Source organism: Brachionichthys hirsutus, chromosome 6 (genome assembly GCF_040956055.1).
Source record: "Brachionichthys hirsutus isolate HB-005 chromosome 6, CSIRO-AGI_Bhir_v1, whole genome shotgun sequence".
Classification (NCBI taxonomy): domain Eukaryota; kingdom Metazoa; phylum Chordata; class Actinopteri; order Lophiiformes; family Brachionichthyidae; genus Brachionichthys; species Brachionichthys hirsutus.
The window spans coordinates 1,127,935-1,140,788 of NC_090902.1; the positions used below are offsets into that span (position 1 = coordinate 1,127,935).

The window sequence follows — 12,854 nt, forward strand, 5'->3', positions numbered from 1 at the left end:
CATCCGTTGTTCTTTTCAGAATAAAAGCCTCCATCTGTGAAATTAACAATGATGTCGTTTCTGAATACATAAAACATATAAATATATATGTAAAAAATACAATAAATAAAGATGTATAAAATAAGTGACTTACGATGGAAATAGATTTGAATGCAAAAATGTTAATCAGCAATTGCTTTTTAAGTGGAATGTGAAGATATGTTTGTATCACTAATTTAAAATTTACTACATTAGATAATATATTATAATCACAAATATTTGAGGCTATAAAGAGAAAATATACGCTTACTGTTCCCACGTTTCCTTCATCCATACCGCCAGGGGGCGACATTGCCGCTACGTCACTAACCTGCGACAGAGCCACATGCAGGATGTTTTGTTGTTGATGCTGGATGCTTAAAGATTTCGTCCATTCAAGTGATTTATTCTGGCGGATTTTACAGCTTTGATAATGTTTTTTGTTAAGTTTTAAAGGTTTAATTCTCCGGTGGGCTAATTCAAGCGTCGTTCCGCGTAGTTTAAAGGTAAGCTAGCCGTTCTGGTTCCATCCTCGGACACGCTATAGGTTTATACCGTACGTCTCCTTCTACAGCTCTTAAATTAGCCTGAAACCTGCCGATGAAATTCATCGTCACGTTCACGTCGGTTTGTGTCTCACTTTAGGCAGATTATGACGTCGATGCCTCGTAATTAGCAGTTATTATCAGTAACTAGCGCAGAGGCAAGGAAACTGCATTAAAGCTGTCTGGAAACACTAAAATGAGTTTTATATTTACATCAGCGTGTCTGATGACGCAACATAAGGACGGAGATTAAATATAAAGTGAACCTGAAGTGATTAGCATCACATCCGGTCTGGATCTGTCTCGTTTTATAGGACATTCCACAGCGGAGGAAACGGAACCCGAGGCTGCCGCCGGCGTTTCTCCGTGTCCCGTCTGTCCTGAGCTGAAATGCGGAACCTGAAGCTCCTGAAGAGCTCGAGGAGCTCGCCGCTCGAGGGTCCAGGCTATCCACAGGCCGTCGCCGTGCGAGCCGACACCGGGACGCTGCTGGCTGCTTCCCACTCCTCCATCATGGAGTACGACCCACGGACCGGACAGGTGAGCTGCCCCCCCCCCCGGAGGGAGATACGAGCGGCGGTTTGGCCGTGACGGACTCCCGCCGCCGTGCGCTGCAGGTGGTCGGCGAGGCGTCGCTGGCGGCTGAGGGTTTCCTCCCAGAGGACGGCGGCGGGGCGGTCGTCGGGCTGCAGCACCTGGCCGAGGTCGATTCGGCGTGTCTGGCCACAGCCGGCGGCGACGTCGTCCTCTTCAACCTCAACACGTCCCAGGTCGGCGGCACGGAAAAACCGGAACCGGCGTTTAACATCAGAGGTTGGGGCGATGGCGTGGATCGTCTAAACCAACCGGGTGTCCGTCCTCCACAGCTGGAGTGCGTCGGCAGCGTGAGCAGCGGCCTGACCGCCATGGCGTGGAGTCCCGACGAGGAGCTGGTCGTTCTCGCCACCGGTCGGGATCTGAGGCCGCGCCTCCATTTTGTTTAAAGGTCAACCGGAGCTTGAATGCATTTATCTCGCAGGTCAGGAAACGATCGTCATGATGACCAAAGACTTTGAGCCAATCGTTGAATTCAGGATCCACCAGGAAGACTTCGGGGAAGGTACGCCGGCGACCGGCGGGCGCCGTCTCGGTGTTTTAGCCGCGGTAAGAACGGCGTGCTTTGCAGGGAAGTTCGTTACGCTGGGTTGGGGAAAGAAGGAGACGCAGTTCCACGGCTCGGAGGGCAAACAGGCGGCGCAGAGGAAGAAGCAGGTACAGAAGCGCGGCTTCAAAATAAAAGCATCAGAGGTCGATGAAGATGAGCAGAAACGTAAACGCGCCCGACAGGAAGTGCAGCCGGCCGCGGCTTGGGACGACGGCAGGCCGCGGGTGACGTGGCGAGGCGACGGTCAGCTGTTCGCCGTCGGCGCCGTCTGTCCTCGTACCGGCGCCAGGACGGTCCGCGTCTGGAACCGGGAGGGCGTCCTGCAGGCCACCAGCGAGCCCATCAGCGGCCTGGAGGGGGCGCTGTGCTGGAAGTAAGACGCTCCTAACCGCTTTCCCACGTGAACAAATATCTCCTCCGAACGCCCCGTTGCGTTTTCAGGCCGTCGGGGAGCCTCATCGCCGCCACCCGGCGCCACGCCAACAAGCACGCCGTGGTTTTCCTGGAGAAGAACGGGCTGCTGCACGGCGGCTTCGCCCTCCCGTTCAGCAGAGACCAGGCTCAGGTACGCCGCGGTGAACCCGCCCCGGCGGCGGGTTGCTGACCGGTTGTCGCCCCCAGGTGACGGAGCTGCGGTGGAACCACGACTCCACGGTTTTAGCCGTCTGGCTGGAGGAGGCGGCGCCCGGAGGAGACGGACGAGTCAACGCGTACGGTGAGTCCGACCGGCGAGAAACGAAAAAGGGACGAGTGGACAGGTGGACAGACGCCTCCCTGCCCCCCCCCCTCCCCCCTCCCCCTGCAGTCCAGCTGTGGGCGGTGGGGAACTACCACTGGTACCTGAAGCAGAGCCTGGACTTCGGCGGGGACGCCCTGAAGGCGCCGGCGTGTCTCTGCTGGGACCCCGAACGCCCCTTCAGGCTCCACCTCCTGACCCGCGGCTGGACCAGCGTCGCCTACGACTGGAGCTGGACCACGGACCGGAGCCCCGGGGCGGGCGCCGCCGACAACGCCAACGTGGCTGTGATCGACGGAGGTGCGGGCCAATGGGACGGGACGAGAGGACACGGCGCCGGAGACGCGGCGCTAACGTGGATCTCCCCCCACCCCCCCCAGATAAAGTCCTGGTGACGACCTTCCGGCAGGCCGTGGTTCCTCCTCCCATGTGCTCGTTCGAGCTGCAGCTGGCGTCGCCCGTCAACCAGGTGACCTTCCTCTGCCAGCCCCAGAGGACCAATCAGCTGGCGGCGTTGACATCCGACGGACAGATTTCCGTCTTCGTCCCCGGTGGGTGGTGAACTTCCTTTATCGTCCCCCGCGGCGTCTAAATGTTCCTTTGCTCCGCCCAGCTCCAGGAGAACCGGCTGACGGGACTCCGCCCCCCCCCCTGGTGCACCTGAGGACCTTCAGGTGAGGTTTGGAACGTCCCGCCTGCAGCCGTCGGATGCTGACGGGTTGTCTCATGCCCCCCCCCCCCCCCTCAGAGTGACGCCCCCCCAGGAGGAGCCGCTGGCCTTGCGGCATCTGCTCTGGCTGGAGGACGAGCTGTTTGTGGGCGTGCGCTCCGGTCCGCTGCCGTCCTCGTCCACGCTGCTGATGCTCCGCCCGGCTCAGGACGCCGACGACGCGCTCGCCATCAGGTGGGCGGGGCCGAGCCATCGTCCCGCCGAGCTGACGATCCGCCCCTCGGCCGGACCCGCTGACGTCTCTTCCCCCGTTTCAGGGGTGAGGTGGACGTGGGCGGGGTCGTGATCGGGATGGCTCGCTGCTCCCGGACGGGCGCGGTGGCGTTCCAGCTGGAGGACGGGGCGATCAGGACGCTGCTCTGGGGTCAGTCCTCGCCGCCCCTCGGCGGAATGACGCGTTCACGCGCAGCGCGGCGTGACGAGTCCTCGCTTTGCGTCCGTGCAGACGGTCCAGAACCGTCGCTGCAGGACTGGCTGGACTCCGGCGGACGCAGCGCCGGCTTCCCCGTCCCCTGCGTCCAGATGTCCCTCTGCAGCATCAGTGGACAGGTAGCACCGGTGGACAGGTAGCATGGGGACAAGGGAGCCGCACGCATGCGTACGTTTGTCCTTTCTGTGTGCAGGAGTGCGTCCTCGGCCTGACGGACAGGTGCCAGCTGTACGCCGGAGACACGCAGGTACGAGTCCCGTCCGTCCCGTCCGTCCAACACGCCGGCTCATCTCCGTCTGCCTCCGTCGCAGCTCGCCTCCGGCGTTTCCTCCTTCGCCGTTTGCAACGACTTCCTCCTCGTGACGACGCATTCCCACGCCTGCCGCTGCCTCCAGCTGAAGGACGCCAGTGTCAAAGGTCGGACGGCGGGGGGGGGGGGGGGGGGGGGAGGGCGTCGACTCACCCAAATAGAACCCTAGCGTTAGCCTCGGTGTCGCCGGCGAGCTTGCTGACCTTTGACCCCTCCCCACAGGGCTGCAGGCGGCTTTGTCCTCGGACGGGAGTCAGAACGACGAGACGCTGCGGAGGGTGGAGAGAGGATCCAGGATCGTCACCGTGGTGCCACGGGACACCAGGGTGGTCCTCCAGGTCGGGTCGGGTCCGCGCACGCACACACACGCACACGCACGCACACACACGCACGCACACACACGCTGACACATCCTGGTGCGTTTGGGTCCAGATGCCGCGCGGGAACCTGGAGACGGTGCACCATCGGGCGCTGGTGTTGTCTCAGCTCCGGACCTGGTTGGACGCGTGAGTCGGACACGAATCGTTTTAACCCGACTCTTTAAAGCCGAAACGTCTTCTCGGCCTTTTCGAGTTCATATTTCTCGTCCACGCCTCGAGAGCCGGAAGTACCGTCCCGTCAGAACGCCGTCTCTAGAGGAACGTGTCTCCGTCCGTCCGTCCTCTGTTCAGGCTGAGGTTCAGAGACGCCTTCGAGTCCATGAGGAAGCTGAGGATCAACCTGAACCTCATCTACGACCACAACCCCGAGGTCCGCCCCCCTCACGCCCTCCCCGCCCTCCCCTTTGTGACATCACGCCCTCCATCTCGTCCTCACGCCCTCCACCTTGTCCTGCAGGTCTTCCTGGAGAACGTCGAGACCTTCGTCACGCAGCTGGACTCCCCAAACCGCGTCAACCTCTTCCTCACCGAACTCAGGTGAGACTCCCGGGAGGCAGGCCGGGATTTAACCCCTCGCCTGCCGATGTCTTTGCGTCCCAGGGAGGAGGACACGACCTGCGGCATGTACCCCCGCCCCGAGGGCAGCCCGGTCCCGGTCCGGATCCGTCCTGCCGCGGGGAGGACGAAGGTGGACACGGTCTGCGAGGCCTTACGGGGCGCCGTGGAGACGCTGGGTCCAAACAGGTCAGTGAGAGAGACGAGGCCCGGCGTGCGTCGGACGCCGGGACACGACGCCGTCACATTGTCCCCCCGTCCAGGTTCTTCCTGTCCACGCTGACGGCCCACGTGAAGAAGTCCGTCCCCGAGTTGGAGGTCGCTCTGCAGAAAGTCCACGAGCTCCGAGGTGAGCCCCGCCCCACCCCCCGGTGACCCCGCCCATCAGACGGTTGCATGTTGCGCCCTCCGTCCAGTGAATCCGTCTGAGGCGCCGGACGCCGTGAGCGCCGACGAGGCGCTGAAGCACCTCCTCTTCCTCGTCAACGTGAACGACCTCTACGACCACTCGCTGGGAACGTACGACTTCGACCTCGTGCTGATGGTGGCGGAGAAATCCCAGAAGGTAGGAGACGGCGGGGCGTCTCCCCCACCCCGTCCCGCCCCCCGGGTACAGTTCTGTCCCCTGTCCCTGCAGGACCCCAAGGAGTACCTCCTCTTCCTGAACATGCTGAAGGGCCTGGAGCCGAACTACCAGCGCTTCACCATCGACAAACACCTGAAGCGCTACCGGACGGCGCTGCAGCACCTCAGCCGCTGCGGTCAGTCTGCCGGACGCGGGCGGCGTTCCCGGGAGCTGGAGCGCCGCCTCACCTCTGCTGTTTCCTCAGGAGAGGAGCGTTTCCCCGAAGCTCTGCAGCTTGTGAAGGAGCAGAAGCTCTACAGCGAGGCGCTGCGCCTTTACCCGGCGGGCGGTTCTCTCCACAAGGTCCGATCACGCCGACCCGGCGGGCCGATGGCGTCGTTACGGCGCGTCCGTGAACCTCTGCCTCTGACCTCCAGGCTCTGAGCTGCGAGTACGCCCGGCACCTGGTGGACCAGCAGCAGGCGGACCTGGCCGGCCTGTTGCTATGGCGATGCGGCGAGCCAGCCGGCGCCCTGCAGGCGTTCGCCAGCAGCTCGAGTTGGAGTAACGCCATCTGTGCGGCGCAGCAAATCCCGCTGCCGCCGGACCAGCTAGCTCTGCTGGCCAGAGACCTGGCAGGTAACCATGGCAACCAGTAGATGGACCCCCCGAAGCGGGAAGTGCAGGATGCGAGATGCGGCGTCCATCGGGGCGCCGGTGAACGCAGATTTGTTTCCTCCTGTAGGGAAGCTGATTGAACAGCGCCGGTACTCCGAAGCTGCTCTGCTATTGGACCAGTACGCCAAAGTAAGAATCGCCATGGCAACACTCGTCCCGTTTGTTGCGGCTCAACGTCTGCTCCTCTAACAGGACTGCGAGGAGGCCATTTTGGCTCTGATCACCGGCGCCGCCTGGGAGGAGGCGCTCCGCCTGGTGAGAGACGGACGCTGCCGATAGTCCGATGAGTCCGATAGTCCGATTAGTCCGATTAGTCCGCTCCACCTGACTCTCGTATCCGCCTCAGATTTACATGCACGACAGACACGACATCACCGAAACCAACCTCCGACCCGCCCTGCTGGAAGGTGAGGAGCGTCCGTCCTCCGTCCGTCCACCCCGACCGGGACCAAAGCGTCCCGCCCTAACGGGTCCGTTTCCTCCCGTTAGCCGTTAGCTCCCAGAACGCCTTCCTGGAGGCTCAGTCGGCGGCGTTCGCCCGGCACCGGAGCCGACTGGCCGCGGTCCGAGAACAGAAGGAGAAGGCCAGACTGGACCTGCTGGGTGAGAACGAGCCTGAACCCGACGCATCGACCCAACGGGCCCCTCCTCCGGACCTCGGGGGGGAAGTTCTGGAACGATCCGCCCGAGAGGAGAAGCGTCCGGGTCGCAGGCGGCCAACGTTGTCCCTCTGTGTCCCTCAGATGAGGACGGTCCAGACGGTCCCGATGCCGAGCTGTACTCCGAAGCCGGGTCCAGATACACCCACAGCGACTCCCGCGTCTCCTCGTAAGTCCCTCCCCCGCCGCCGTCCTTCGCGTCCAGCGCCGGCTCACCGCTCGCCCCCCTCCTCCCGCAGGAGGTCGTCGAAGAACCGGCGCAAAGCGGAGCGGAAGCGGCTGAGCCTGAAGGAAGGGGGCCCGATGGAGGAGCCGGCGCTGATGTCCGCTCTGGGCGAGCTCGTCGCCACCATGGACAAGATGAGAGGTGAGGACGTGGGACGTGGGACGCGGGACGCCGAAAGGCTCTCCTCCTCGCGTAGGTTAAACGCCGTTTGTCTGCAGAGGAGGTGCACGGCCTGCTGAGGGCGCTGGTGCTGTTCCGGTTCGACAGCCGGGCCGAGAAGCTGCAGCTGATCTACGAGGCGGCGCTGCAGGCGATGGCGGCGGCCGTTCCCGAGGTCTGGCCCGAAGGCCTGCAGAGCGCCGGCGGCGCGCCGGTGAGTACCGCTCAGGCTGCAGAACCGAGCCTCCGGGGGGGCGTGACCCTATCTGTCGGACTCCTTCCAGCTCGCCGGGCCCGACTCGACGGCGAACAGCATCACGGCCCGATTCCAGCAGCAGCAGACGCCGGTGACATCACAGCCGGGTCAGCAGCAGCGGCGTCTCCGATGGCGTGCGTCCGTCTCGCCGTGACTCGCAGCGTCACCCGATTCCTTTCTGCTCCTCTGTTCACAGCGTCCGACGTCCCGGCGGCGCCGAAGATGAGACACGGCGTGAAGTGGAAGCTCAGCGTCCTGAGTTTGTGACGGTTACGTCAAACGTCACCTGACGAATAAAGATTCAAACGAGATCAGAAGATGAGATGTCTTTATTCCGGGTTCTGGGTTCTGTCTCACCTCATCCGACCGGCCCGTCCTCGGTGATTCTGGGCTTCCCTGCAGAGAACAGCCTCCCGGGTTCTCCGTGGTCCAGTTCTGATGCAGAGAACAGATCCACTGCAGAAATAACAGCAGAAACAGCAATCGTGCCCCCCCCCCTTCATCACCGTCACTCTTCCTCATCCTGAGAACAACTTCCTTCCACAGACTAAAAATAAAAGTTGCCTTACGGAGTAATACGTCTGTAAAATAGTTAAAACTATATCCAAACAAACCCGACAGGCAATAACTCTAAAATAAAATATCCTGATTAAACTCCTCATGATTCGCTGCTTTTATTTTGAAAACACCTTCCCGTTCCTGACGGCGCTCTAAGCCAGATGTTGAGGTAAGGAAACGCAGGACGAAGAAACGATCCGGTTAAACAGCTTTAATGTCGCCGATCATTCGGTGTGGGAAGCGACCCCGTGACCTCTGGAGAGGAATAAAGGAGTTCAGAGAAGGAAAACCCAAACGTGCTGTTTAACCAGGTTTACTTTGAATAACAAAATGCAAATAAAAACATATTTACAAAAACAAAAAGGGCGAAACTCTCAAAGCTACAACTCGGCCGTTTGAAGCTGGTGATGTGACCGGCTCCGCCCACTGGCCACGGCTGCAGGTATAAAACTAAAGGCTCAGGTGAGTCCGGCTTCAGCTTCAGCCCCTCACGGCTTCCACAGCTTCAGCAGGCCGTCCTCGCTGTAGGTGCCGATCAGGTTCTGGTGGGGGTGGTGGGCGATGCCGATCACGTCCTTCTCGTGGACCTGCGGGGGGGGGGGTGAGCAGGAAGCGATGGTTTCAGTGAAACTAAATGGTGTGCGGGAGGAGCTATATGCTAGCTCGATTAGCTAAATGGAGGAACGATGACGTGACAAACTGCAGCCGCTAAACGCAGCTCTGATTAAGAAGCGTTTCACGCAGAGATTTAGGGGTTCCCCCTGAAGCCGCTTCGAGGCCCCGGAGCGTAGCGACGTACCGTACGGTACCAGCGTAGCGTAGCGTACCGTACAAACGTACTGTACCGATGTAGCGTAGCGCACCGACGTACCGTGAGCGTTCGCTCCAGCTTGCCGGTGACGGTGCTGAAGCAGTAGAGCACGAAGTCTTCTCCCACGCAGTAGATCCACTCGCCGCGGGGCGACAGGGTGCAGCACACGAAGTCTCCGCCCTCCCTCTTACCGGAGCTGAAGCTCCTCACGATCTGGACGCGCACACACACACACACACACACACACACACACACACACACAGAGAGCGAGCGTTAATGCGAGGCGGCGTGTGGCGAGCGCTGACCCGATGACCCGCTGACCCCGACCGACCTGCCCCTGCATGTTCATGATGACCACCGTGTTGGAGCGGTTGCACACGACGAAGTGCTCGGGGTTCTTGGGCAGCAGCAGGACGTTGTTCACCGTGATGTCGGTGCCGGCGGACGTGCCCAGCGGCTTGAACGTGTTGCTGCACTCGGCCGTCTTCATGTTCCACACCTGCGCGGGGGCGGGGCCAGACCGTTACTGCCCGTCCCACCAGAGGACGGGGACGGGGACGGGGGGGGGGGACGCCGCGCCGCTGACCTTGACCGTGCCGTCCGAGGAGGCGCTGAGGATGTGGTGGCCGTCCGGCGTGAAGGTGGCCTCGTTCACGAACGACGAGTGGCCGCGGAACTCCTTCAGCGTTTTACCCGACTTCAGGCCGTGGATTCTAGAGCGAGCGAAGAAAGCGTGAGCTCAACGACCCCGATGGAGGGCGGAGACTAAAGGGGGGGGGGGGTACCTGATGGTCTGGTCGAAGGAGGTGCTGAGGAGCTGGCTGCTGTCCTTGCAGAAGCTCATGCAGGTCACGCCTTTGCTGTGCGCCCGTTCGAACCGCCGCAGGCACTGACCGCTCTGGATCTTCCACACCTTCAAGAACGGGAAACGTGAAGCCGCGGCGAGAGCCGAAGTTCACCGTCCGATAGAAAAACGCCGTTAAACCGGCTCCGCCCCCTTTCTAAGCGAGAGATTCTCTTTTATTCGCCGTTTCGTTCCGGGCACCGTTTTAGCTGCGTAGCTCGACGTTAGCGCCTTCAGCGCTCCAACGGAACGCAGGCCAGGTCCGTCCCAGAGACGCTTTTAACGAGGGACGTGAGGACGCCGCGGCGGCTACCTTGATCTTCCCGTCCTGAGCGCCGGTGGCCAACATCTCGGTGTCTCGGCTGAAGCACATGCACAACACGGCGTCGTCCATGATCATGAAGTTGTCCTGGGCCTGGTACTTCAGATCCTGCAGGACCCGGGACAGAGAAGCGTAAATGCCCGGACGACGCGCGGCGTGTGGAGACGTGCGGGTCTTCTGTCCCGGCTACCTTCCGGATTTTGCCGGTGGTGAAGTTCCAGACCTCGATGAAGCCGTCCACGGAGCCGGTGACCAGGTACTGACCGTCGGGGGAGAACCGGGAACACTCCACGTGAGACTTCTGACCGAACTGGAACAAACGGAACAAGCAGCCGCTTAAAACGCAGCGCGAAGGATCGAGCCGGGGAATTTAGGCGTCGGGGTCCCAAAGGAGGGGGCGGGGCCACCCGGGCCCGGCCTCGCTACCTTGATGTGTCTGGTGAGCTGCGTGGGGAAGCGCTCCTCCTCCACGTCCTTCACGGCGGCTTTGCCCCTGAACAGGTCGATGGTCATACCGGGAGGCAGGAGGCCCTGATGCTGCTGCCACTTCAGAGACTGGAGGGGGGGGGGTCATTCAGGGGGGGTCATTCAGGACGGACGCGTGAGGACAGAGACCGGACAGAGACGGATCGTTTTACCTGTCCCAGCAGCGCCATCAGACGGGACGGCGGCACCACGCTGACTTCGCCCGCCAGGGCCTGGGCGATGGCCGCTCGCCGCTTCTCCTTGCTGCTGCCGTCCGGGTACGCCTGGGGGGAAACGGGGAAACGGGAATCTTTCAGGCGTTCCGCCCAAAGAGCCGAGCCCGAAACGGTTTACCCGTTTACGTCGGACTCGCCTCTCTGGGGTCGAAGTAGGAGCGAGCCAGCAGGTTCTCCAGGTGGATGTATCGCTCCGGCTGGGTCTGCTTCAGCATGATCATGGGGTCGGTCTGCCTGAGGAGCGAACGGGCCGCCCCCAACTCCCTCAGCTCGATCAGCTCCAGCACCACCTGCCCAGGAAACGACACAGGTGAGCGGAGGTTAAAACCACAGGGGGGGGGCGCTCTAAACGCAGTTCATCCGGAGCTCGCCTGCTCGTAGAGATCGATCAGCGTCTTGTCCGGCAGCTTCAGGGACTGGATGGCCTGCAGGACGGTGTCCCAGTGGCCGCTGTTGATGTCGGCCACGAAGCTCTCGATGCTGTCCACGGTGTTCAGGGACACGGTGGTCTCCTCCTGCAGGGTGGTCAGGGTCCGGTGCAGGTTGTTCTCCTTCAGGTACTGCATAATCAGGCGGATCACGCTGCGGAAGGGAGACCAGCCAAAACGGTATGGAAGCAGAAGCATGACGCGAAGCTGAGGCTTTAAAATTATAATAATAATAATAATAATAAAGTACAAAAATAACACACTAAATAAGACCCAGACAGCTCAAACTGAAATTAGTCATTTAGCTTTACAGAAAGAGCGAACAGCATCTCTGGGGCTAGCTAGTTGGCTAGTTAGCTTAGCGCGCTATCGCTAGCGGATTGTAGCGGAGGATGAGGTAGGCCTCATTCACAGAAAATGTGTTTAAATGTTTAAATATAGCCGGATATCTCTCAGAAACATTGTTTTTCTGTGAAACGCAATGTTCGGGACACTTACTCTGCGGATTCCACCTCCAGAGACATGATTAGAAATCAAAAACAGAATCCAGAAGACACTCAAAGTCTGCAGCGGAAGAGAGGCGCACGAAGGTGACGCAAACACGGAAGTACCGAGAAGCGCGAGAGCTCTTCAAAATAAAACGCTCATCGTGAGGCGGTAGTATATTATTTTGAAATTCGTCTGTACCGTAGGGAAAATATTTATAATATAATTATAATGAATGAATAACATATGTTCCGTTAAATGCTATATTAGCATGTATTTTATACCAAGACACATTTTATCCTAATACGCATGAAGGTTACTTTTAAATTAAATTCTTAATTCTTAAATTCTTCCCGTATTTGATGTTTCACGTTATTTTACTTGATCTCAGTTGGACTGTTTATATAAACTTGATGCGTAGATGGCTTGAACCTTCCGGGATGCACAGACAGCCTCATTTGCTTTACGCTTTGCTCTTCCCAGGATGACCAACAGGCGGCGCCATCTGCGCACCTTTGACTCAGAGGCCCTCTGGACGCCTTCCCAGTGAAGGTCTTTCAAGGTTACGATGATGATGCTCACTGCAGCACCGGTCCAGGCTTGGATTGTTCCGAGCCCGATGGGCAACATTTGGTTTCATCTACATTCGCAGAAGGAGAAATATAATGGAAGGCTGTTTTTATAGCATAGTCTGAATATATTAACGCGAGAGCGGAGGGAGGACATCAGTATGATTGCACCGTCTCCTGGCATGACAAAGCAGAGGGGGGGGGACGTCTGGGGGACGCCGTCCAACACGCCGGGAGGATGACAGCCACACAAAAGGCTGTAATGCAATCGCTTCATCCCTCTGGGAGAGAGACGATCTGAACGCATGTCAGGTGCTATTCTCAGAGCGTAATGAAGTTATGTGTCTTCTCCATCACGACCGGAATCCATTACCAGCACAGGCAGGGAGGAAAGCAGCCTTATGGGGGAGCAAACGCCGGATGGTGATGGAGGACGCTGCTGGGAATCAACGTCAAAGCCTACAAGTTGCTTTGATTCCGGCCAAAGCAGCAAAGCAGGAAGCACTTTCTGATCAAATCGTGATATTCAGGAGCGACGCTTTCATCTCCGACATTCCAGGCACGATCCTCACCCCGCCTGAAAGGCCAGACGGGACACGCCCACGAGGACGATGAGAGCGACGGAGAAACGGAGGAGGAAGAGCGTCTGAGGAAGGTGAGGACGGGGCTCATTTCGTTCCTCGCCATTCCCTGAGGCGCGGCGAAAAACACACAATCAGAAAAGTGAGATCCGTTTTTAAGACG

General features: G+C 59.6%; 2 protein-coding genes across 2 annotated transcripts; one reads left to right on the plus strand and one right to left on the minus strand.

Annotated features, from left to right (window-relative positions):
- The first annotated feature begins 953 nt into the window (after positions 1 to 953).
- On the plus strand, positions 954 to 8,144 carry elp1 (elongator acetyltransferase complex subunit 1). Its single transcript, XM_068740008.1, has 34 exons — positions 954 to 1,103; positions 1,181 to 1,333; positions 1,430 to 1,511; positions 1,582 to 1,662; positions 1,729 to 1,814; positions 1,890 to 2,080; positions 2,149 to 2,272; positions 2,329 to 2,422; positions 2,513 to 2,743; positions 2,824 to 2,987; positions 3,118 to 3,347; positions 3,431 to 3,537; positions 3,619 to 3,722; positions 3,797 to 3,850; positions 3,915 to 4,020; positions 4,136 to 4,251; positions 4,346 to 4,419; positions 4,585 to 4,663; positions 4,751 to 4,830; positions 4,894 to 5,037; positions 5,112 to 5,197; positions 5,265 to 5,413; positions 5,486 to 5,609; positions 5,679 to 5,776; positions 5,851 to 6,052; positions 6,159 to 6,220; positions 6,284 to 6,346; positions 6,438 to 6,498; positions 6,581 to 6,694; positions 6,835 to 6,919; positions 6,990 to 7,117; positions 7,195 to 7,349; positions 7,420 to 7,498; positions 7,588 to 8,144. The coding sequence occupies exons 1-34, from the start codon at positions 954 to 956 to the stop codon at positions 7,656 to 7,658; spliced, it is 3,927 nt and encodes a 1,308-aa protein (XP_068596109.1). The 3' UTR covers positions 7,659 to 8,144.
- Positions 8,145 to 8,246: 102 nt separating this feature from the next.
- smu1a (SMU1 DNA replication regulator and spliceosomal factor a) lies at positions 8,247 to 11,636 on the minus strand. Its single transcript, XM_068740010.1, has 12 exons — positions 11,554 to 11,636; positions 10,999 to 11,209; positions 10,765 to 10,917; positions 10,565 to 10,675; positions 10,353 to 10,481; positions 10,117 to 10,236; positions 9,918 to 10,034; positions 9,546 to 9,673; positions 9,347 to 9,473; positions 9,092 to 9,259; positions 8,821 to 8,973; positions 8,247 to 8,536 (listed from the first exon to the last, which is right to left on the minus strand). Exons 1-12 carry the CDS (start codon positions 11,577 to 11,579, stop codon positions 8,438 to 8,440), a joined length of 1,542 nt encoding a protein of 513 aa, XP_068596111.1. The 5' UTR covers positions 11,580 to 11,636; the 3' UTR covers positions 8,247 to 8,437.
- Positions 11,637 to 12,854: the final 1,218 nt, after the last annotated feature.

Bases quoted from the DNA above. Each gene is read 5' to 3' on its own strand.
- elp1 (XM_068740008.1), top strand. From the start codon at position 954: ATGCGGAACCTGAAGCTCCTGAAGAGCTCGAGGAGCTCGCCGCTCGAG. The intron at 2,423-2,512 runs GTGAGTCCGACC...CTCCCCCTGCAG, and splicing joins CGGACGAGTCAACGCGTACG to TCCAGCTGTGGGCGGTGGGG. The intron at 5,610-5,678 runs GTCAGTCTGCCG...CTGTTTCCTCAG, and splicing joins GCAGCACCTCAGCCGCTGCG to GAGAGGAGCGTTTCCCCGAA.
- smu1a (XM_068740010.1), bottom strand. From the start codon at position 11,579: ATGTCTCTGGAGGTGGAATCCGCAGA. The intron at 10,237-10,352 runs GTAGCGAGGCCG...CGTTTGTTCCAG, and splicing joins AGCTCACCAGACACATCAAG to TTCGGTCAGAAGTCTCACGT. The intron at 8,974-9,091 runs GTCGGTCGGGGT...GTGCGCGTCCAG, and splicing joins TCATGAACATGCAGGGGCAG to ATCGTGAGGAGCTTCAGCTC.